We start from the raw sequence: 25,052 nt of genomic DNA, 5'->3' as shown, positions 1-25,052 counted from the left end.
TCTCACTCGTTCAGTGACTAAGTAACATGGGCGGAGTATTGATGGATAACCAGAAAACAGGTGGGAACTTACTTTTGTCACTAAGACTAAAAATTCAGCACAAAAACCTTCATGAGAGCAACAGGAAGTTTCAATGTAGCTGATTTTTAATCGAGTCAAATTATCGCCGAGCTAACTTTGGGGCAAGCAATATGAAGCACGGCTTTGCAGGGCAGTTCCACTTGGAGGGGTTGTCTCTGCGATAATGCTGACCCTCCCTTTCATACTGTGCAGAAGGGTTCCCAGCCCGGTGCTGCTAATGCTGGCGTAGCCAACATGGAAGTCGAGTCTGCGGCCGGCTACGGCTCGGATGACGACGAGATGGAAGACCTTGAGCCATCTTTTGCTTCTGGAGTGTCTGACGGAGATGCTGGTAAGTTGGTTGGCTTGGTGGGGTTGGTGGACTGAAGTGGGTCAGCCCTGTGGGGAGATTAGAGCCTATGTTGACCTTTGAGCCTATGTTGACCTTTGTGGCTTTGAAAGGGACAAGACCTGGGTGGCTTATTCCTCAGCATGAGAAATGTGCTATTTTTGTGGGCAATAGTTGTTATATTGTTCCTGCCAGATTTATTAGGTTAGGAATTTTAGGCAGTATACTCGGGTGAAGTTAAATTGATGTCCTTTTGATGGTATATACACCCAAAAGAAATCTGTAATACAAGTGTGAAGCTTTCCGTTTTTTGCCAAAATTGAATAAAACGTTTAGTTGTTAAGAGAAAAGAAAAATAAACTGAAACATTTTTTTTTTTTTTTTCACTCAATAGCAAACAATGTTTGAGTAACTTAGCCTTGGCTGTATACATTCTTTTAAGCTACAAAGCTTGTGTTAATTCATAAGCACGTCACTGGTACACATTAGTGCGTAAAAGCCTGTAGTACTTACATTATTGTAATTTATGCGTAAGAGCTCTCCGTGTGTGGGCAGCAAGCCTAAGGCAGAGCTTAGGCTGGTCAATTATGGGACAATGAAAGACACCAGCTGTAAATGTCTGAACGCAACAGCAGCCCTTCTGCATGCTGCCTTGGCCTCTGCCGGGAAGGGGGGGGGGAGAGACTGCATTCAAAGTATTGCGTAGTGTGGCTGGCTTCTCCAGTTCCGTCGCACAGGGAGAGCCCTTGTGTGATGGCGTGCTGTTGTGTGGCTGTGGACCCTGCAGCAGGAGGTGGTGCGAGTGGCAACAAGCCGGCGGTGCCTGTTGCCCAGCAGCTTGCGGAAACCCTGGGTGTGAGCCCGGAGGCTGTGCAGAGCATGAAGGCCTCCTTCTTTGCCCGGGACGAAGAGGACGATGAGGAGGAAGACCTGGGTGAGGGTGGCCTCCCATTTTCTCTTGATCCTCATCATCATCGTTACCAGTCCATTTGTATTCACTGCAGCATGAAGGCCTTTCCTATGTTCCTTTAGCTGTTCCTGTCTTGTGATGCCCTAGGCCAGGGGTAGGCAATCTGAGGCCCCCAGCACACCGTCAGAGCCCCCACCCCTTCCTATCTGAAGGCCGACGCGCCACTTTTGACCTCAAATGGGGTTAGACGTACGGGAGACAAGAACAGACAAATTGATCGCTTCCAGTTGGCATTTTCCCAATTTTCACACTTAGCCAGATTATTGTCAATTATTGACTAACATTATTGTCAGTTCAATGATTTTTTCTCTTTGCCAGCGAGAACCCCCCCGCACACACACACACACACACACGCACACCCATTTGCCATTCGGCCCGCTTCACGCAACTTGGCCCTCCACCTCAAAAGGTTGCCAGCCTCTGCCCTAGACCATTCCTTGCCTGTGAATTTTCTCCCTCCATTGAGTATCGAGTGGATGGTCTTCCTCTACTTCTAGTCCCGTCTCTTGGCAGCCACAAAGTGGGCCCTGTTAAATGATGATGTGTCCAGGGCAGCACTCCATTTAAGCTGCCCAACAAGGGTCGTCGGGGCTCTTGTCACTGCTATGTGCAGCGTGCAAAACAGTGAACATTGGCGTCAGCTTGTAAGGTTGTGGCAGAAATGAGTGTTCCGATGCATACCTAGCCATGCCATTGAGCACTATTTTGTTGTGTTCACAGTCCCTTATGGAAAACCAAAGTTTCTTGGCAGGTATCTGGGATAGCAAATAGCAAGACAGCAAAAATGGGACAGGAAAGCCCCAGTTCTAGTGGCTGTCGTATGAGCCAACAAGGCCTGTGACTTAGGGAATGGTTGCAGAATAATTTCGTCGACCTGCACTTCGATGAGGTATATTTTTTATCGTCCTCTAAGCCATGAAGTATCGTCATAGTTTTGGTAATGCAGCCATGTTCGCATGCACTCTAGAAAGAGAGATGGGCCCTTGCGTCAGTGAGCTGCAATCTGTGCACCCCTTTCCTCCTCCTCCTCCTCAGAGCTGGCCTACGCTCACCCACGGCTGAAGCGTGCTCTGGTGAGCAGTGGATCGTACCAGAGCCCGCAGGGCTTTCATGCCAGTGATGCCAGGCCCTCTGCGCCTGCTCAACCCAAAGGCATGTCTTTTCGCAGGCATTTTGTTGGGGGAGGTGTTTGGTGTACATTTTGCAAGAATGGTGTTTTTGGCTTGGGCTTCTGCTGCTGCAGTATAGAGAGTAAACTCGGTTACAACTCAAGAACGGCACCACCTCATGTAGTGTATCACTCCGCCGAAGTGCCGGACCCGTGACGTCAGTGCGCGCGCGTTTTGAAAGCGGTTTGCTATGAATGCGTGATATCGTCTGCCTTGTCTCACGCAGTTTGTTTGTCGTCACTGGAGTTGTTTATAAGCATATTAAGTCCAAAAAATCACGGGAACGGCTCACGCCACGTTCAAAATATTCCCAGTAATGCCCTACTTGCGCCGCGCGGAGAAACATCCGGCTACAGTGATAAGGCACAGCGGCAACTTCCGGTGCCGTTATTAAGTTGTCACCGAGTATAGTAAGGCCCATGCTTGAAATAAACTATAAATAAAAATGAAATAACTAAAAAACTAGTTTTTTTGTGTTTTTGTTTATCAGGTAGGTGCATAAGTGTTGGCACTGTTGCGCAGTAAATTTTTTTTATGCTACCGTAAAGATATGCAGGCTTATTCAACGTGCAATGTTTGATGCCAGCAGTTGTTGCGTTATTATCGCAAAGCTGACGTGGAGGCTGTGACACCACTTCATTAATATTGACACGCATGTTCACTATCATCTCCTCTGTAGAGCAGTTGTGTCACATGCGTAGAGGTAGTTGTAGGCGAGACCATTTCCTGATTCATCGCTTGCCAAGTAGCAGGCCTTGGTCAGCAGTGGATGTCAGAAGTCGCTACTTCTATAAAGTCGTTGCATTTTGCCCACCTCAACAATGTGCAGGTCAAGGAAAGAATGAATCTAGCTACCGTATAATGCGGAATATAGGTCGAGATTTTTTACAGAAAAATTTGCCGAAAAGTCACCCCTCGACCTATATTGCAGTCACTAGCAGTTGTCATCTGGCGACCGGGCAGCCCATCGAGCCCATCCAAACCCCAAAGGCACCATCGCCACCACCATCAATCGGACGCGACGCCGTCTTTGTTTTGTTGCTTCTCTCGCTGTCGGCGAATGTGTGCGTGCAATTTTCTTCTTGCTCAAAATGAGTTTAGGCACTTGGTGCCAGTTTACAGCAGCATTTAAAAGAAAAGTTATGAGTTTTCCCAAGGCCAATGACGTGTCCGCCTTGCGCCAGTTCGGTATTACCAAAAGAAGTGTTGCTAGCGGCGTTAGCTGAAGGGGCAGCTCTCGGTATGCAACGCTCGGAAGGCCTCGTTTCATGGGCACTGCTCTGTGCACCTGTGCTGCTGTACAAAGGGGCAATTTTGTCCGCTAGTGTCGTGCGATGTCTCTACGAATGGATACCCCAAGATGTTTGCTGACCGCCTGCACAGACTGGCTGTCGCTCCTTTCTGCACACGAGTGTCCCATGCTTTGCGCTCGCTTCACGATGACATCGTGTTGCGAGTGTTTAAAGGAGCACGGACACCAATTTTCGGCGTTAATATTATTGCACAGTTCGCTTCCTTCACTCAGCAGTATGCCCTGGCTGAAATATGAGCGGCCTGCGACGCGAAGAACATAGTTCAAATGGATCTCATTTATCGCGCCGACGGAGCAGCGCGCAGAGCGGCACTCAGCAAATGGACATCAGCGTGACATCACTCCAGGAGAGGAAAAAGAAGTGACGTGACAGCGCTCGTCAAAAACTCATGACGTCACTTCACACGCGCGGCCCCACGAGCGGCGAGCGGGCGCAACACCCTCTCAAGCGGGCTACGGTGACGTCCGCACAAAGCGGTGAGGTCAAACCGGGACTCTGTCATATGCGCCGTTTGGGATGAAAGCGCGGGAATTTGAAACAAACGATTTTCAGGCCGTTCAATGTAATTAACTATCGCGCGCTGAAGTATTTGAAGTGCTGTTTCAGGTTCACCAGGCCATTAAGCATCGATAAAAGCAATAAAAGTGTAACATGAAATTTTCGTGACAGTGCTCCTTTAAGAAATGCCGCATAAGCAATTCCCTGGACTGCACCGAGGACGACCTGCTGTGTGGGCGACAGCGAGCCAGAAGCAGTCGTCCAACGATACTTCAGACAGTTTTAAATGAGTAATCTGAGACGAAACAAGTTATAGTCTCAATAAAAGAATGATTGGTACTCTTTTTTTTTTTTTTTGCATTTTTCGGCTACAAGGTAAGGGGGTTGACCTATATTCCGCCTCGACCTATATTCCGCATTATACGGTAGTTGCTGTGGGGAAATGCGTTAGTGAGTAGAGGGACCTGCTGCTTTGGTCTGACCTTTTTATCAGCACTGACAAGCCATTAATAATAATTTTGTATGCAGCACACCTCTCCATACATGTTAGTTTGCTGCCGTAAGCCTGTCCCCCTGCTTGTCACACTTTTGGGGACTTGTGCAAGACTTTTCTCATGTTTAGAGCCTCAAGCAGCGCAGGACTCATGTCGGTTGCCGTATTGGTACTTCATGCCATGCAACATGCATGTCTTACCGTATAAACCGGAATATAGGTCGAGTTTTTTTCCAAAAAAATCCGCACAAAAGTCACCCCTCGTCTTATATAGCGGTCATTGGCAGAATGTAAATCGTTGTCTGGCAACAGTGTGCAAGCACAGTCCGTCGCCATTGCCATTCGTGTCGGACTGCTCTCTCGCACTATCAGGCCTTTATTTGATTTCGCTTTTCTCTAGTTTTTCATCTTTTACTCGTTTATTGTGCGTGCGTGCGTACATTTCTTTACGTCTCTGTTCCGAGATGAGTGGCGGCAGTCGACGCCAGTTCACCGCGGCGTTTAAGCTGACGGCGATTGAGTCACCGAGCAGTATTGGATTATGGCGGCGCAACGCCAGTTAGGCGTTTCGGAGAAAAGTGTGCCGTCGCGATGAGTGTGCGGTACTGGCGGAGCCAGAAAGCTAAGCTGTGCGCGTGCAACCCCCGAAACCGATCATTCCATGGACGTCAAGCGGTGCACCCCGAGTTGGAGAACAAAGTGGCGGACTTCGTCCGGGAACTTCGCTCACGATCGCTCCGGAGGCCATGCGCGGACGGGCTCCGCGAACTGTACAATGAGTGGATAGCCGGCGACAACAAAAAGACCTATACGGGCCGGTTGCGACCGTGTCAAGCTGGGTGTCCTTCTCTGGGCAGTCGCTGCCCGACGACATGGTTACACGAGCGTTCAGGAAGTGCTCCATCAGCAACGCGCCTGATGGCATGGAAGATGACAGTGCGAAGCGGTCATCCTCGAACGACTCTGAGAGCTCGGACGAGTGACTTCGGCAGGCATAGTGAGTGGCAGTGACGGACGGGTGTCGAAAATAAATATAGACATTGTGAGTGCGCTTCTGTGCCGAATTATTTTTTTTTGTCAACTTTTCCCACCTCAAGGTAGGGGATCGACCTATATACCGGGTCGACCTATAATCCGGTTTATACGGTACTCTGAATGGCATGCTATAACTGCAGGAAAACCCGTGTGTTTAATAGAGATGTTAAGGGTAGACATCATCAGGTCTTCATCTCCTTTTCTCTTTTTTGACCCCCCTTCCCCTGAGTAGCACTACATTGAGGGCAAACTTTAATATTTTAAAACTTTGAAGTGTTTTGGACACATAGTGAAGGTTGGGTGTTCTTTCTTCCCTACAAAATGGTTCCACAGTTAAAATGTATTCTACTCGCAAGGCAAGACGTCGGCTTTGCATTGCTCTCACATGGTTAAGCTTTACCACTAAACATGAGCCGAATGAAGTCAAGTATGCATTCTGTGGCCACAATATGCCTACGATTGAGCACCATGTGAAATCTCACAAAGGAAGTACTCTGGAAACAGAAACCCTCTATGGGTGAGGTCACTACTCATCATTTTTTTTTTAATCTGTAGTTTCTCGGTGTGTTGTTGCTGTTAAGCTCCTGCGTTTGCCCACAAATTGCTCTTCCCACAGTTCCGCGCCAAGATGCCATAGTCCCCCGGCACCAGCCAGCACCCGCTGTGAGGCGCCTTCTGTCGGACCTGGCTTCCTCTCACGTCCTGTTTGGTGCCACTCCTCTGCCAGAGAACCTTATCAGCATGGGTCGACGAACAACGGCTGCAGCGGGGCTCAGTGACACCCGCACTGGCGCCTCCGCCTTCCACTCGCCACGATTCGTGGAGGCAGCCCCCCATGCGCAGCTGACTCGTCGGGCCGCCGAGTCCATGGTCATTCCCGTGGAGGTGGAGCCCGTGCCCCTGGTGCAGTCCCTGTTCTACGAGTACCAGCACCTTCTGGCCGATACGTCGTGCGCGGCTGGCTACCGCTTCCGGAGCGGCTTTGGCCCCCAGTGGACACTCACCCACCTGGGCAAGGCCTTCAACAGCAGCCTGGATGACGGTCAGTTCGATTGTTGCACCAGCTGTTTGTCTAGCGAGGGGGTTGTTTACTCACTGCCTTTGTTATTGCGACGATGAAACGTAGGTCACTGACCAAAGCAAGAAAGCTGTTTGACATTTCAATACCCTTGCAGGTACCTTGTTCCTAATCTACTGCATTTCTGTGATTGTGTTTATGGAGCCATCTAGCACTGATTTTGGCACCAAGAAAGACATAGGGGAAGTGGTTTGCCCCTTTTAAGGGGGGACGCGGCTTTCAACTTCGGAAAAATGACCAAAACATCGTTTTTTTGAAACCCACATATTCGGCTTCTATGTTTCCTATTCTATGCGTCTGCAAAGTTTTTACGCTGAAAAGCGTCGCGAAGTGGCATAAAAAAATACTTTTGTCAGGCGCGGTGACAAACTATCAGCGCAAAAGGGCGAAAAAACGGCAATTTTCGGAGCGCTCTATCTCCGCAACGGTGCCACCGGGCGCGGCCCATTTGATATGGTTAGATCGGCCGAGCGATCGTCTTTCCGGTTCCGCTCGTCTCTTTTATCTTCGTTCATTCACAAACGCACAAACGGCAGAAAAGAAACGACGCACAAACGAAGCTAGAAATAGATGCTGAAGCGCTATTGGTCCTCCGGTCGGGGCCCAGAACAACGACCCTCCTGATTGGATGTCGCAGGCGCAACGCAAGATGGCGGCCGCCTGAGCTGCGTAGCGAGCGGTTTGCGTTCATTTTCGCCGCTTCGCTCGGCCGAGTTTCTGTTCAATCTATGGTATTCAACACGGACGTTATCGCGGTGGGAATGCCAGAGATAACGAGCCAGATTACGGGAAGTTGTGTGGCTCGAAAGGAGGAGGTCATCGAACGCTTCGTGGTGCGCGTGACTCTACCGTCGCCAGACCCCGGAGGGTGACACGGTGTGCGCGCTTGCGATAGCGGTTCGTGAAGTGAACTTTTAGTCGGGTTTGCGATGTTTACACGCTTAGTTATTGCTGTGTTTTGACTGTGGGCTCGCTAGCCTTGAGAAAGAAACGGTCGCCGCGTCAAACGCTGCGGCGCGCACGGCATAGCCGACGCGCATTGGAGCAGCACATGACTGGGCAACCGGTTACGATTGAACGCCAGTAGTTGTAATTAATGCCTGCGACGTTAGATTTAATCTTAAAAGCGACCTGACCAGCCATATCAGGTATAATCAAAGTTCGATATGTCGCGGTAAGCGTGCGCTGCGATGCGCGCGAGCCATATCGCCTTTCTTGCGCAACGTTTCCCGTGCACTTACAATTTTCATGCAAACAGGTTTGAGTTAGTAATATAGGAATAAAAATATGTTCTCTGTATTAAAAATGTACGTTACTGTCGCAGCATTCAACAGTGATTTTTTAGTGAAATTATTGATACCATTGCTTAGGGCATACTGGCTTTGCTGCGAGAAATATTGGATGCCTTGAATGTCAAAAGTAGTAAAAAAATATGCTCTTGCATTGAAGTTGGGAGTTATGCAGAATAGTATACCAAGCTTCAAAGTAGCTCATTTTCATCCTTGTGGTATGCAAACTTTTGGCAATGAACACCTGCACGTATGAGTACTAAGTTGCTGTGCCAGGCAAGATGATAAAACATAAAAAAAAGCCAAAAATGTTCAAATTTAAGTAAAAAAATGCTTAACTTGTTGCCATGGTGAGAACACTGCAAAAGGAGGTTGTTCAGTGCGATACAGCCACAGCTAACCTACTTTGCATTGAAAGCCCATTGAAACCCATCTCCCTCTTCGTTTGGTCTGCAAAGTGGGGTATGTACTCTTCACAGAGGAGCTGAAAATGATGTTTTCTGGGAAGAGAAAGGCTGTAAAAGACACTCTAATTTCAAGGCAAGGCCTTCCAGAAGCCCCATGTTCGAAAAGACATGAAAGACTACAACCCTGACGACTTTTGATAAGTGAAACCTATGTTGCAACTTCGGGAGCCGTTTTCTCAAAACAGTTTTTTTTGCCACCTGTGTCGCTTGTACCAGGGATTTCTTTGTGACCGCTGGGTCTATTTTGATTCCGGTTCTTGCATTACATTCCTTGATGAACAGTTCAGGTCGTGACACTCTTGGTTTTCCAGATTTGTTTTTTGTGATTTTTTTTATTCAAATAATCGTTCACAGTCAACATGCCTATTGCACATTAACCTCTAAAAAAATGAAAACTAAAAAACATTGTGTTGTATAAAAAAAATTCTAAAACTGTCACGACCTCGTCCATTCATTTGGGAATGCAAAGCACTTCGAACAAGTTTTCTATCATGTTTTATAGGCCGCTCAAGCTCGGTACAAGCGGAACAGAAAGAAAATTTAATACATAAAAAAGTTTTCAAAATATTAGTTTGAAATTTTTATGGTGTTATCACGGAAGCATTTCCAGTTGCTGTGCCAATTTTCATCAAAATCCACAAAGAAATAAAAAAGTTGATTTTGAAAGCCACGTCCCCCCTTAAGTGCGAATGCACTTATAAGCGACTCCAAACCTTCCACCGCCGGCGGCGGCGGCGGCGGCGGCGTCCGCAGTCCTCCTCTCTATATATAAAAAAAAAACAGCATCCGGCGCCAGGTTTCGATCCGAGGACTTCGCGGCCGCAGCGCGACGCTCTACCGACTAAGCCACGGACGCGATGCTGATATCAGTGTTAGTAACGCGCCTTATATCTTTAACGCAGTGCTCCTCTATATTTAAAAAAGAAACAGCATCCGGCGCCAGGTTTCGATCCGAGGACTTTGCGGCCGTAGCGCGACGCTCTACCGACCAAGCCACGGAGACGACGCTGATATCAGTGTCAGTGACGCGCCTTATATCTTTAACGCATTCAAACTACGTCGTCAGCGGCGTGCGTTGGCGACTCAGCGGCGTTATAGCGGCTTGATAACTGCGTGGTGTACACGTGATACTACAAACCCGATGGAAGAGATGGAAGAGAAGGCGGCGAGGCGGTGGGCTGCGGGGGCCGAGCGCAAGCGCCGCAAGCGGGCCGACAACCGTGCATTCGCACTTTCACATTCTCCCCCTTGGGGAAATGCGGGGGAATTTTTTTGCATGAAAATAAGAATTTCGAAAATGGTAGGAAAGAAAGCAAGTGAAAAAAGATTTGCACAACCTTTGGATAATGTGTTTGGTGCTCTACCAACCAAAATCATGGGAGAAACTGAATTCCTTTGCGTTTTCTAGTGCATTTTCCTTTCTATTTTCATGCTAAAAGGAGGCTAACTACTTTCCCTAGGCTTGGCAGCATTGACTGTTGGCTTTCCCCTCTTAGTTCTTGGGCTTTCCTTTCCAAGTTCAGTCAGTGAGCCTCTCATACCCATTTATAATGAGCTATACACATAAGGGTTTACAGAAGAACTTCGAACTTTGCTGTTTTAAGGACGTCACTTTCTAAAGGTTGGTTACAACAGTTAACAAAGTAATCTAAATGCACTTCAAAAACAAGCATTGACAGTCTCCCAGCCACCGTAGTTTCCCTACCACATGACTTCTACCACAATGGTAAAGCCGTTTTTGCATTGATGAGTGCATTAGCGGCTCTCTGGATTTATTTGTTGATGTGAGCACCAACTTGAAAATGAAAAAGGGCTTGCAGGTATCAGTAGGTTGACCCAAGCATGAGTAAATTTAAAAACAAAAAAAACTTTCTGCTGTGGCTTAGTGGCAGCGTGCTGCTGAGCCCAAGGTCGCAGGGTCGATCCCGGCCGCGGCGACCGCTTTTCTGACAGAGGTGAAAGGTGAAAATGCCTCATCACCTGTGTAGCGTCGGTGCGTTACAAACTCAAAATCAAAATAAGAAACCTTGTGCGTGTGACTTTTCAGAAACCATGGAACCGGGCAGCCAGCTGGGTTTCTTCGAAGGGCAGCGCTATCCAAAGCGCTCGTCTACATTCGCTGTCTCTCTGGAGCGAGTGGCTATTGACTCGCGCACGCTGAAGCCAGACGACATTCAGAAGGTATTCTGCGTTTCATTTTGCACAAGTGAGCAGTTTGTGTGTGTGCACCTGGTTGTATGCATGCCAAATTTAGGGAGTCCAATAATCTTGGCCACAGTGCTGCATGGTAAAAAGGTTAAGTACTGTATTTACTTGCGTAATGAACCCACTCGTGTAATGACCCCCCCCCCCCCCACACACACTTTTCTTCCTGAAAATTTATTTTTATATAAAATATGCCACGAATGCAAAATCTACTGTTCAATATGTTTTTATTTCGGCGCGATTGGCGTTGGTGATCGCAGTAACGTCTTATCATGCAATACTGCAAGAAACGATAAAGAAGCAACTAACAAAAAAAAAATCTGAACAGTCGTTGGTGGCACGACCTCCAGTGATGCAAATCGCGGTTTAAAAATTGCACGCTTGCGTGGCGCCATCTGTCAAATACAAGACAAACCTCCAAAACAAGCACCAAATGCGGTTCGCAATTTTTTCTTTTCTCTGTGACCTTTCCTGTTCTGCAGTTGTTCTCTCTTCGGTGTTAGGCTTCACCGTTTTTTATTGCTGAGCTGCACAACGACCTTTCTTTTGTGCATCTGCTGTACGGCGCACGATGGGCCGGTACGCAAGCTACACGGCCGGATTTAAAGTGAAAGTAGTTGCGCATGCCTTGGAGCATGGGAACCGCGTGGCTGCTTGGCATTTTAGTGTCGACCCTGTGCGTGTGTGGTACTGGAGGAAGCAAGAAGAGCAGCTGCGAGCTACAGAGGACTGCCGCGCGTTTCGTGGGCCCAAAGACGGAAAGTTTCCCGCTGTGGAGGAGGAAGTTTTGAGCTACGTGCGGAAGCTGAGGAGCGAAGGCTGCGCAGTGTCTCACGAGTTGATGCAAAACCACGCGCGAGCCACTGCTCGAAGCCAGGGAATTCCGGCTTGCGATTTTAAGGCCAGCAGTGGCTGGACGACACGTTTTATGAGACGTAACGGGCTATGCCTGAGAAGGCGCACGACGTTGTGCCAGCGGTTGCCGGCCGACTGCGAGGAGAAGGTGCGGGACTTCCACCAGTTCGTCATTCGGATCTGGGAAGAAAAGCAGTTCGTGCTGTCTCAAATCGGCATTACCAACCAAACTGCACTGAAATTTGACATGCCGCGAAGCACCACAGTGGAAACCAAAGGTGCAAAAACTGTGCACGTCAGGACGACAAGCGCCGAGATGCAGCGGTGCACGGTAATACTGGCGGTTACAGCTGACGGAAGGAAGCTGCCGCCGTTTGTCGTCTTCAAGCGTAAGATGCTCCTGAAGAACACGCTTCCCGCCGGCATCCATGTCCGCGCTCAGGAGAAGGGCTGGATGTCGGCGGAGCTGATGGTGGATTGGCTGAAGACGGTCTGGGGACGGCAACCAGGGGCTCTCCTTCTGCCGTCGCTGCTCGTCGTCGACAGCTTCCGCGGCCACCTTGAGGAGGGCGTCCGGCGCCGCATGAAGGAAATGAGGACGGACATCGGCGTGATCCCTGGTGGCCTGACCTTCGTGTTGCAGCCGCTCGACATCTCGGTTAACAAGCCATTCAAGGACAATGTGCGGCGGCTGTACACGGAGTGGATGGCCGAGGGAAACCACAACCTGACCCCGGCAGGCAAAATCAGGCGGCCTTCCATCGAAATGTTGTGCCAATGGATTTTGGAGGCGTGGAGTGCCATTCCCTGCGAGCTCATCGTCCGCAGCTTTAAGAAGACGGGCATCTCTAACAGCCTCGATGGCACAGAAGACGATGCGTTCTGGGACAACGACGACGAAGCCACTAGTGACGTCAGTGAGGACAGCTTGGATGGCGAGTAGGGAAACAAACAGATGGCCACTGGCATGTTGCTAATAAGAAGAGAATTGGGTTATGTAATTGCATGCGTGTTTTTACTAAAAAAGGAAGGTTTTGATATTGATTTTGTTACCATCTTTATTGTGGTATGAACTTTCGCGTAACTTTTTTCCCCGCATAATGAACCCCCCGCTTCTGTGCTCAATTTTCTGGAAAAAAAGGTGGGTTCATTACACGAGTAAATACGGTAGTATGCACCGACTTGGTGCTGGAATTGAAGAAGCTGCATTTGTATTTGGTGACATATTGTCACTGTTGTTGGCTGAAATTGCAGCAACAAAGTTTCTGCTGTGAGAACCTTTTATTTACATTGCCTCGGATATTCGTCATTGTGGGAGCCAACCGTTTATTGAAAACGAGCGATGCATTTGCTCAACCTCTGTGCCAGGCTGGTGCATTGCATTTTCCAAACCAAATCTTCTCTGCACCTTTGGAACGAGCTAAAGCTTTTTTCCTCGCAATGTTCTCTCTGTGTGTTCAGTTCTTGTTCAAGCAGGTAGCCGACTTTGACCTTTACAGGCTGTTATGCTCAGCCAAATGTCAGTACAGCAGAGCAGCTTTTCTGGAAGTGGGTTAATGTGCATCGAAATACACGCGGTGCTGTGCTGCTCTGAGTGTGCTTGGGCAGTGGCGTGAGTGGCGGTCCCGCTTCCTCTCGTCGCCCAGAAAAACCTGGCCGCCATGCTGGAGGTGCAGCTGTCCCACTCGCGTCACTCCGAGGAGCGGGGCAGCCCCATCTTCGTGCCAGACCCTGGAGTGGACTGCCTGCACGATCTGGACGCCCTGGTCACCAAGCTGCTGGCCGAGATGGGTGCGTGCAGCGTCGCTTGTCCTCTCGGGCTATTCTGATTACCGCTGCCTGCATTTAAGATGCAAGTGCTTGGGAACAGAGCAGTCTTTAAGGGGATGGGGCACAGGATTGAGCTGAAGATGTCTTTTGGGGGGCTGTTAGTGGCTGCTCAGTGGGCAGTTTAATGGGCAGTGGGCAGTTTAGCAGTTTAATGTGAACACCTCTTTACCAAGCACCTCTTTACTAAAGAGGTGTTCCAGTTTGGAGGCGATATTTTGTAAGCCGTTTAGTGCAGTGCATTACGTAGCGCGCTCTTCAGTACCAGCAGTAGGCTAGACATTGACAGTCTGCATTGTGTAGTCCTGCCTGATAACGCATTTTGCTGCAATCACAATCCACTTCACGGGGTGTAGCTCCTTCGGCAGGCGATATTCCAGGGAATAAAGAGGCTGTGTTTTGTTGCCAGCTCATAACGTGGCTTTGGGGAACTATTGAACTGGGTATTTCAACCTTGTTCCCCCCCCCTTTTTTTTTAATCAATTCTTCTTCTGTAGCTCACCCGCTGACTCACCTACTCAGCCCTCCCCCTCTTCTTGCCTCCAGCATAAATGGGGTAGTCGAGGTGTAGGCAGCAATGTTACTGCCCCCTCTCCCCAAGCAGAAAGCAGCTGTAAAGTTTGCTAAGACAATTTTTGCTGCGTGATACCAGAGCATTGGGGCAGGGAAGTGTCCCATCAGGGTCTTTAATCATGGATCCAAGCATGGAGCAATGGGACACACCTTCTTTGAACCTTTTCCTTGATGCTTGCCTCTGTCTTGCGCAGGCCCAGGCCATGCCGATTCGGCTATGATGCAGCAGTTCCACACCATCCTTGGCCTTTGCATTGCCCTCTGGGGCCGAGTGCCAGGCTGCAACCCTGACACAGGTGAGTGAGTGTTCAATGGCATCAGTGACAATTGCAAGCTTTTAAAGGGAAGGTTGGCAGATGTGCGTGGCCTGTGGTCGCTTCCTACGCTGTGCCCTCTTCCCTGTGCACTTTGGCTCGCACAAGAAAATGCAACGCATTCCACTTGTGGGGCCTTGATTTCTGCAAGCGTTTCTCCTCTCCCTTCTGTTGCCTGCTTGTGCAGTATGACGAATGCCCTTGTCTTTGACAGATGACATCCGCAGCTATTCCTACGCGAAGTCCCGCAAAGATGCGCTCTCAGACTGGCTTGTGGAAACGACAAAGCCAGTCATCGAAGCTGAGATAGCGGACCTGCAGAGAGAGGTAGGCCTCCTTTTGTTGCGTGTGTGACTTTAACGCTGGGTTCTCCTGGCTAACGAGTTCATTCAAAACTTGATGCTGTATGGCAGCAATTATACCGAGGTCAAGCCCTCTTCAAGCAGGACTGGGCATTTGTGATAACTCAGCTCTGTTTTTGTCTTCTTGTTGCCCTCATCTATTAGTTTGGATACATTTGTGAGTATAAACCAATTCTAATGCATCTATTTAAAAGCTGAAAGCTTCATTATTGCAATTACGTTTGCGGTTGTTTCATGTTTCAAGTGCAGCACCATGGGGAGGTGTTCTTGCAAAATGACCCACACGGTGCATCCTTGTTTGACGTTGCTCTAACAGCTGAGATTCATTCTTGGTAACATGAAAATTGCTGCAGAGAGGGTCCCGTAGGTCTGTCCACCCTTGGTGGCTAATGGAGAAAGCGTCTTCCACTCTCTGTCCAGGGCAAGGGCGAGCTGCGCGTGATGCTGAGTCACCTGAGCGGCCGCTTCATCGCCGAGGCCTGCGCAGTGGCTCAGCGCTCGCGCGACTTCCGCCTGGGGCTGCTGCTGTCGCAAGGCGGCTCAAACCCGGTGTCGCGGGTCATGCTGCAGAAGCAACTGGACCACTGGAAGAAGTTCAAGGTTCGTCCTTTTCTGCTGCTGGCCCTCATCAAAACGGGCCTCAGGCTTTGGTCACTGTAACGATAGCAGCTGTAATGGTGGTGGCTTCGTACTAAGTCACATTGACTTCCCATTGCTTGGCATGGGGATAGCAGCGAGGTAGATGGAGCAGAGTTGTTCCAAATGTTGCGCCATAAACATCAAACCATCATCAGAGTTGTTCCAAATGTATCCCTGAATTGGGTTTGTATATTTATTTTTATTTATTTTATTTAAACATACTGCTAATTCAAGGATATTTGCAGGAGAGGCATGAATGTAAAGTTACAGATAAGTATACAGTAAAAACACACACATTGGAATCGAAAGGAATGAACGAAACTAACAGAATTGGGTCATATAAATTTTTGGGCCATGTACACCATTCAAACATTGAGGTCAGCAAAATGTTGCAAGTAGAAAACAAATGCAGCGACTTCAATAATGATTGGAACATAAGTATATGTAACATGTAATGTAAGAAAGCACTCACGATTACGGTACTCTCTAATGCGAAATTTGTGCGCAGCGCTAACCGCAGTCTTCCCGGTCACGGCGCATATCTGCTGCATCTCAGGAAGTGATCAGCAAATGTACAGTGGCATGGCTACTCTGCCGTAATCTTGCAGCATGTCGCCGCCGGCGGGTACGTTCTTGAAAATCATGTTTGAACCTCCCGTGCTAATGTCACATAGTTCGGATGAGCCATGAACAAAGGAGCAGCATCTGGCGAAAGTGTGAGGGGGAGGCAGTGAGAAATGATTGCAGTATTGTGTGGGTTGGTAATCCATCTAAATAATGTAGCGCTACAAAAACAAGGGCTAAGTTGAGGGCTACACAGGACGAGCGCTAATCCCAGCTAATCCTAGGATTAGCTAGGATTAGCGCTCATCCTGTGTGGTCCTCAACTTATTCCTTGTTTTTGTTGCACTACGTTAGCGTATTTTCACGCGTATAACCAGCCCCTGCATATAATCTGACACCGCACTTTCAGCCTGCACATTTGATACAGGGAAGGCTGCACTAAGGCTACTGCTCAAGCAACACATTGCATACTGTGTAGACAGAGAAAGCATGTATTTAGCAACTAAAATACACTGACTGCAAGGCGAAAGTCACAATTCACTTAGTGTCACTTCTCTCGCTAGAGTTATCACTTGAGCCGCAGTCCTCACCATTGTACACAAGGTCATCTTCGGTTCCATCCATGTAGTTTGTGATGCAGCATTTTTCCGAGTTTTTTGCACCATCTCACCTGGAACCGGAAGGCTTAGTCAGCGTTACTGCGTATAAGCTTCACGGCACAACGCGCATTTCCGTGAAGCTGCACTACAGGGAAAACCCCGCGTATTATCCGGTGTATTATCCGAACCCTTATTTTGCCACTGAAATTTTCGCATTTCTGGTGCGGGTTATACGAGCGAAATTACGGTATTTAGAGAGAAGTGATGTTGCTTGTATTTTTATGGCGCAAGTAGCGCGGGCCGCGTTCACTCACTCGGTTACGCGGATATTGCCACCAGTGCCGCTAACGCACGGTACCGGGCGCCACAGTGCTGTGCACTAGTGAGCAAGAGTACAGTATGGATGAGTAGTTCAATAACAGTGGAATTGTACATTTGTTTGACCTTGGTAGTGTTGTAGCTTCGTGCCCCATGCATGTACCCTGGGTCCTCACTTGGCTCTGCCGTGCTTGCCTTCATTGCAGCACGACCGCTACATGGAGCCAGAGCGGATTCGGGTGTATGCGCTGCTGGCTGGGCTCATGGTATGGCAGACGTCGGATCGGACCATCAATTGCTGCGCTGACCTCGACTGGAAGAGGGCCCTGGCACTGCACCTCTGGTGAGTTCGGGGCTGTGGGCCCTCGCGGGCTTGTGCATGGCTGGTTAATTGCTGTGCCCTATTTATTCAACGGTTCTCTAAGGACTGGGCCACTGCGAGAATCCGAACAGGTGGCGTATCGTCTTGTGTTTAGTTGATATGGCTTCAGAAAGTGAATTGCCAAGGAAACGTGTGCCGTAGCCAAAGTTTGCTGGAGGGAGATGTGATTGCAGTTCTATAAAATGTGTCTTCCTAGTGCTTTTTTTTTTTCCCTTAAAGGGGTCCTGAAATACCTTCCGCCGACGCATGGATGTACATGTAACCAAATAAGACAATGTATTAGCAATCTCCTCCCGCAAGAATTTTGTTAAAGCGATGAGTATTAGCTGAGAAATCGTAAATCAAAAACCGCGCATTATCGTCGGCTCGCGTTTCCTCCTCTTTTCAACTGTTCACGGCGCGCGAGCACTCCCTCCCATGATGCTGCGCTAGTCAGCGGTGACGTACTTCCGCATTACGCTCCTCCGACTGCCGTCTGCTACGGACAAGTTTTGTTGGCACCATGAATTCCGCACTCCGCTCAAGGATGGATAAGCGAACGAAAAATCTGGCCGCATGTGTGCGGTGGCCTGGCCTTGTCCTTTCGCGGTGTGCGTTGCTGCAGTGCAGCACGTGACTTTTAATCGGCGGCGAACTCGCAGCCGCTGGGGAGGATCTTGCGCTCGGTACCTTTCATGCACCGCGCACTGTTTATCCAAAAAGCGCCGTATCAGATGTGGCCCCGCTGGTGCCGGGTCTTATTTTGCGGTGGTGGTAATTCCTGCCGGCGCCATGTGAAAAAGACATTTTAAACCGATGCAGAACCCGTGCACAAAACGCTTCAATCATGTGACCAGTTCAGCTTGGGGCGACGCGTGGTGGAGAGCGGCAACGTTGGCAAAACATGCTCCGGCGCGGCTCTGAGCTTTCTAGCGCTGGAGCGAGCGCCTTTCTTTGACGATCTCAAACATCGGTTGCCTTGGCAACAAGGCACAAACCGCCCCAGAGGTCAGTTGCGGTTGCATGATCCCGGTTCAGCTCGGGGCCCCACCTCGCGACATGTGGGCACTGCAGGCGTACCACTCACTCCCATTGGGAAGTGTGAGATGCGTTTGGCATTACAGGAGGTGATGGCGTGTGTGTTGTGGACGCCTTTGTTTCGCGATGAAATGCGACGTTGTGCTTCTGCGGGTGGATAGCGCTTCCCATGGTCTGGATTATCTTTCTCGAGCGACGTACGACTCAACCTCGCGTGGGGTATGTGCAGTGTGCGTGGCTAAAAGCCATCTCGGCTTGCGCGAGTTGCTGTTCGTCCCCGCAACCGCGCGCGAGGTGAGTGCCGAATTTACGACGGGCAGGAGGAGGCAACCCATCGTCTGTCAATCGCGGTTCAGACTTGCAACGCATGTTGTGACGTTGTGTTCGTTCGAAACGCATCTCTGGATTGTTTTGAAGTGGAATAAAATGTATCAGTCAAACCCGGGCATTCGGCTCAGGGCGTTATCTGCGATTGCACGAAAGAAGTGCCACGGGGCTTCAACGCTTTCTTTATGAAACGTACTCAGGTAAGAGAATATCCATGTCGTGTTATGGCCGTGTTGCATTCAATACAAACGGTTGAGCGTTTGTTTAAACTGGTTTCGTTTGTCGTAAAATGTCCAAGCACTCCGCTGGCAGATCAGCCGGCGAGCCGACGCTGAGCAGACGACTCATCTCCTTGGCGGAAGTGCGTGAAAAAGCCGCCCAATAGCAGGAAGTCTAGCTCATGACGAACATCTGGGAATCGATGATGTAGACATGTGAAGATGGCGGCGTCCAAAAACACGAAGGAAAGGGTGAGAAAAAAGCGACAAACTTTGCAACAAAAGTGTGAGCTTTCCGCTGCGCGTAAAAGAGTAATACTTGGCCCAGATGACCTTGACGACCCAATCTAACGATTGCGCTACTTCATTTAGTGTGCTCAAAATGCCTTTCAGGGCCCCTTTAAATCAAATTTTTGCGCCCTGAAATTTTGCGTGTTCGAGTTTGTAATGTAGTTTATGAAAGGTCTACTCCCAGGACCAGCCCTTGTGTGGTACATTTCATCTTGCCTGTGTAAAACTTTTGGCTCTTTGCAGAAGTTTCACTTATTGTGAAGTGTGTCCCCTGCAAAAACAAGCTGCCCTTTTTTATCCCAGTCTGCATTCTTACTTTTGTGCGTTCTTTTATAACCATTGCAGGTACCACTGCTCGCCAACTGGCAGCATCAGCGATGCTGTAGCTGCCTATTCATCTGCTTTTCAGGTGAGCACGGGGAGTCTTCACTTGGCAGCCTGGGAAAAGAAAGGCTGTACATTCAGCGGATTTCATTATCATAATTTATTGTACCCTTAAGGGCCCCTTGCGCGGTATTACATAGGCGGGGGGAAAACAATAGTACACACATAACGAGAATACAGACGGTAATACAGGAACCATTCCGACATACATTCGTGTAGAGAAAGTAGACATACAGGCATGAAAAAGTTTTGCGTAGTTAAGATCACTGCAGTTGACAACCTTAGAAAAGAGAAAAAAAAAAATTAAAAAAAAGATAGAAGGGGGGGGGGGGGGAGATATGAGCAATTCTAAAGAGTTATCCGTTCCCTAGTCCGCCCAACAAAACAAAAAAAAAGCTAAAAAGAGCAATGAACTCACTGAGGGCATCAACCGTATGGCCTTTGAAACGCGTGCCAGTGCACTACGAACCAGGAGCCGGAAGGGTGCCGGCCTAACTGCCTGCGTACTCTCGCACGGTCACAAGCCTTTGGCATCGGTGGGCCGTCTAATCCCCTTGCCCTAAGCACCATGCTACGATGGGTGAAGCACCCGGAGTGGTGTTCGCCACTCCTTGCGCTCAGTACCCCATAATATTCCCGAGAGGACAAGGCAGTGCAAGAATGGCGTCCGCAGACAGGGCAAGAAATGCAGCCTGCGTTTCCGAACAATGCGAGGCGGCAGACTAAGAATCTGACCTCGCCGGAACTGCCATCTTCAAAAAAGAGGCAAAATGGAGGAAGTGCCTTTACATTGAGTCAAGGTATCTACAGCGAACCCCCCGGAGCCGTAATGGCTCGCGAGGGACTCCCCAGTTTGTGTAAACACGCGAGCTGCGTTCCGCAGAGCGGGGTTCGTGAAAGGCCGGCAGCGGCGAAAGGTTGCAAGGCGACGTTGCAATGTAAGCCGTGTCACCTCTGAAGAAGGAGCCGAGCCGGCTTCGAAACGTCGGGTCTCCAGTTTTTGTACTATTGGCTGGGGGTGCAATTATATTTATCAGACATGTAAAGAAGCAATGAGAAGTGAAAGCAATTGAAAAGTACTCTAAAATAACGCGTAGACAAAGAAATGAGAAACAGAATATTGTAGGTTAATTTAGGATATAGGAGGCTAGTAACTTGCGGAATTTGAAAGGGTTTTGCTCTGCAATGACGGATTCTGGGAGGGAGTTCCATTGTTCTATTGATAGGGGAAGGAAAGATTTGTTGAAAGCTTTAGTGGAACCGTGAAGAATTAAAGAGGCGATGCGATGAGTGCATGGGTGGAAATAAAAGCGTAGAACGAAGGTCAGGGAAGTTGTAGTACAATTTATGGAATAGGCAGAGCAATGAAATTTTGCGTCTTGATGCTAAGAGGGGCAGTCCGATAGATGCTTTTAAGTTGGTGACGTTCATAGTGTAGTCATATTTGGATGAGATGAAACGGGTAGCGCGGTTTTGGACATTGTCTTTGTTTATGCTGACAGATGCTGAAGACCCTCCTATTTGAACTGCACCATGTCTTTAGCAGATTTGCTAAAGCACAGGTGTGAGCTGTTGTAATCATTTTGAGGGCTGTAGGCTCATTGGCTGTACACCTGGGGTACACGGTCAATACCTGTACGGGGTATACCTGTGGCTGCTTGTTGATGAGAATGCTTTTGGAGCATTCTTAGTGTGCTGTGCTGACACGTGCGCGTTCTCGACGCAGAGTGACCAGCCTCTGCCGCCGTACGCCCGTCCCCCGTACCCGCCCTGCCACGAAGACGACACGTCCGAGGAGCCATACGCTCTGGATCCGGAGGCCCCACTCGACACGTGCTTCCTGCTGCTCAAACTGTACTGCGACCGGTCCCAGAGGCTAGACCGGCTGCTGGCACCGGTCTCCTCCCTGCCCTCCCAGCTGGACTTCAGGATCAGGTAAGGCAGGCTTTTGGGGGTCCCGCCCCGATGAGTGTTCGAGTACCAACCCTGTTGGTTCTTCCAGCTGGCTGCTGCACAAGCTGGTGCAGTCGTTTGGCTTCTCGCACCTGTCGCGCTCGGCGGCCGCCACGCTGCACACGAGCTTTGCGGCCCAGCTCGAGTCGTGGGGCCTGTGGCCCTGGGCGGTGTTTGCCCTGCTGCACCTGGAGACGGCCGCGGCCCGCCACCGGGCGGTCACCGAGCTGCTCACGCGGCACGTCTCGGGCTCCCGCAAGGGCGCCCACCCCGACACAGCACTCACCGAGGACGAGAGCTTCGTCTGCGACCGGCTGTTCGTGCCTCCCGCTTGGGTCTACAGGGCCAAGGTGAGCACCAAGCCACTAAACAATGGTTTGCTGACTGCATTAGGCTCTTGGGGGAGCCCACAGGTGGTGTATTTGTTTAAGGCCCCCTCACCAATAAACATCAGGGCTGACAGGAATTATGTGCAATGAGAAAAGTTCACTCTGGTGGGTCAGGGATATTTAAAACTTTCGCTTTTTGTCTGAGCTGAAAGAGGAGGCATTTTAAAAAAAATTACGCCCACCTCCCCTCACGGGAACCCTGGTGTGATGCGACGCTGAGGGGGGGTTCAAGCGCAAGCGGAGAGCAACCGTCGACCGAAAGGCCGCCGGAGAGCGGCACACCGGTTATATGCACAGCGCGTTCGAAGGAGAGGAGACCGCGGAGAGAGAGAGTACTGCACATGCGCAGCGCCGCGCGCAGCGCCGTCCACCGGCGGAGTGAGAGCGCGCTGGGCCGCACACCTGCAGATGTTGAGAGAGTGTTCGCTCTCACCTGGGCACGCGCCGGCGCCAGTGTGTCTGCCGCGGCTATGACACAACACAATCCAACACAATCCACTTTAAGCCAAGCCAATTCAATCGAAGCCAATCCAATGCCCCTCACGAGAGAGTGTTCGCTATCGGAGAGGAGAGGGGGTGAGCAGAGGAGAGTGCAGACGCCGACGACGGTGGCGGACGCACGCGGGAAGGACGGGAAGGATGCTCTCAGCGTCGCATCTAAAATACCTTGTTTGATTTCTTTTGGTGGTGACAAATGTTGCTTTCTTTGTCTTGAAATAAGCAATTAAAGTTGACATCTCTAACTCTTGTTCAATCTGGGTGTTTTTTTTTCCTCATCTATGAGGGAGGGTCACAAAGTGAGCCAGACAGCAATGTGATGATGCCATCTTCCAGGAGGTGTCGAAACTACTGTGTAATTTGTTTGGAAGGTGAACTGAACAATACCTGACAGTGTTGTTTCAGGTATTGTTTTTTTGCAAGCTAAAAGTTGTAAGAGTGCAGAGTCAGATTGTAAATTCATTTCTGTCACAGTTACAGTTTTATCCACGGTATAAAAATGAGAAAAACGTGTGTAGTTTTTCTCACCGTACTTTTCATGACACGACCCGCTCATTGCTGTCTTTAGCTATAATTTGAATTAATTTGGACACTCGTGCAATATCTTGCAATAGTAAAGTGAGTTTTTCGCATAGAGAGCTTGAAACTCCGTTGCAAGAAACTTTTTCTTACCCAAGCCTTTTTTATTCTGTCGTGGAAAAGGGTGGTGTATTTCGCAAACCTCTGGTGGTTGCCCCCGACAAAGTGTTGATTGGGCTGTGTGTGTGTACTGCAGGCCATTCGGGCCAGTTCGGAAGGGAACCACAGGGACCGAGCGGTGTTCCTCCTGAAGGGCGAGATCTGGAACGAGGCCCACGAGACCATCATCCATCACCTGGCCACGGATGCTGTCATTGATGGTGAGCACGGTGCTTGGCTTCAGCCGTGAGGACAGTTCCTCCGGCAGAGCTAGCCGAGGTGTATATCTGCATAAATAAGCGTAGTTGACAGTGCCTGTTTCTGATAAAAGTAAAGCAGCCTGAATTAAATAACAGGAAGAAAGCTTGGCTTGTGGCCATTGATACTGAGAGGGAAGCTGTACAGCTTGCACGGAACATCACAGTTCTGTTTATTGGAAATTCAGTGTTGTGACTTCACGGGTTCAGACTCCTAAAGGGAGGCAAGCCATTCACTGCGGTGTGTAAACCAACTTAAATGAAGAGATTGGCAAAAAACGATTACTGCTAGGAGAGAAAAAAAAATCTTTTTGCTAGTACTCCCGAAGAGGCATTTCAGGCAAGATCTAATTATCATCGAGGATCAAAGGCATAAAAACAGTTTTTTTCTGGTTTCTGTGTAAGCATTATTTAGGAGCAAAATGTATTGCAGGGTAACAGTTGCCCTTTTCTCGCATAGTCTAAAGTCATGCCTTGTGACGTTGACATACTCAGTGGTGTAGGGAGTGCACGTCCTAGATTAGTAATTTAAACAAAAAGCTTTTTTTTTTTTTTTTTTTTTCCTCGCGTTTTTGTGCAGAGGAACTGGAGGAGCTGGCAGAACTGTTGAAGCCGCTGTCTGAGCACAGTGCCGACATCCAGAACTGGAACACGGGGGGCAAGGTGTTCCTCGACCTCCTCACCGTGTGCGACACCATCAAGAGGGCCACTGAGGTCAGTCACTGGTTTTCCCTAGCTGTGTCGGCCAGGTTAGGCTTCGCTTACTTGAAAGGAAATCCTGTATGAGGGGTGCCTCAGGCAGCCTAGTAGAATTTGTTTGATGCAGATCTAGGGACATATTTACCTGTGAGTTATAAAAAAATTGCCCTCTTCCCTGGCATAATTCTCGAAATTTTTTTTAAAATGTTGTCCTCAGTGTTAAATTTCCTTTTCTTCTCTGACACCTGAAAGAAGTATTAGCCGCGTTTTACCGTAATACGGGACAATTTTGATCTTGTGAAAGTGATGAGGGAGGTCACATTGTGTCATGACTGGGGCGAATTGAATCTTTGGTGACCCTTTTTGCTACTGTAAAATCACAGACGGCCAGCCCTAAAAGCAAGAGCAAATCTAGAGAAAAGTAGGGAAGGTGGCTGCTTCACAGAAGTCAATGTAAAACTGTTCTACGTGTTTACAAAAAGAAGGGAAAGGGAACCTTGCCAGAATACCACCAGGCTTGGTTATCTTCTGGAGGGGTGGCAATCTTCGAGATTATCTTCAGTGTTCTTATGCAGGTACGACAGGTTCTGTAGTTCTCATCACGGCAGAACGTTTACTCAGCCACATCATGTTTGCGTAATGTTAGAAAACCTTGGGTGGTCAGAATCTGACCACAGCCTATACTATTCTACACCTCATAGCCCAGGCCACTCCGTAAAAAGCCTGAATTTGGGAACACACTTGCGACAATAAAAAGTCTCAGTGCAATAGCTGAGACGCCATTTGAGGTACATCTCTCATTGGCCCCTGTACACGTTAGGTTATCCTTCATTGTCAGTTAGCTGGTTTGTAGAGAAGGCGATGATGGTGTTGGTGGCAACTAGTTTACATCGTGGCAGAGCAGGTGCTGTCTGGGCGACGTAGTGACCTCCTTGGGTATTACTAAAACTTTGCGGTCTCTTGAAAGTGCTACAGAGCTCAT

At 49.2% G+C, this 25,052-nt stretch overlaps 1 protein-coding gene across 2 annotated transcripts in view; it reads left to right on the top strand.

Moving 5' to 3' along the window:
• The window catches only part of Nup98-96 (nuclear pore complex protein Nup98-96), a 79,301-nt gene that overhangs the window by 49,485 nt on the left and 4,764 nt on the right, over positions 1–25,052 (top strand). Inside the window, exons 21-35 of one of the 2 annotated variants that reach the window (XM_077702700.1) lie at positions 274–412; positions 1,197–1,343; positions 2,415–2,531; positions 6,504–6,929; positions 10,769–10,902; positions 13,428–13,572; positions 14,376–14,477; positions 14,710–14,822; positions 15,278–15,457; positions 17,184–17,320; positions 19,558–19,621; positions 21,323–21,531; positions 21,599–21,899; positions 23,212–23,335; positions 23,952–24,085. In XM_077702700.1, the coding sequence (XP_077558826.1) occupies positions 274–412; positions 1,197–1,343; positions 2,415–2,531; positions 6,504–6,929; positions 10,769–10,902; positions 13,428–13,572; positions 14,376–14,477; positions 14,710–14,822; positions 15,278–15,457; positions 17,184–17,320; positions 19,558–19,621; positions 21,323–21,531; positions 21,599–21,899; positions 23,212–23,335; positions 23,952–24,085 (2,472 nt within the window). The remainder of the gene's footprint in view (positions 1–273; positions 413–1,196; positions 1,344–2,414; positions 2,532–6,503; positions 6,930–10,768; positions 10,903–13,427; positions 13,573–14,375; positions 14,478–14,709; positions 14,823–15,277; positions 15,458–17,183; positions 17,321–19,557; positions 19,622–21,322; positions 21,532–21,598; positions 21,900–23,211; positions 23,336–23,951; positions 24,086–25,052) is intronic. The other variant, XM_077702701.1, reaches the window with a different exon arrangement.

The sequence above is a fragment of the Haemaphysalis longicornis genome, unplaced genomic scaffold (genome assembly GCF_048455015.1).
Source record: "Haemaphysalis longicornis isolate Haplotype H1 unplaced genomic scaffold, Haemaphysalis longicornis Haplotype H1 scaffold_3, whole genome shotgun sequence".
In the NCBI taxonomy this organism is placed as follows: domain Eukaryota; kingdom Metazoa; phylum Arthropoda; class Arachnida; order Ixodida; family Ixodidae; genus Haemaphysalis; species Haemaphysalis longicornis.
This window is presented reverse-complemented; position numbering and strand designations above follow the sequence as displayed.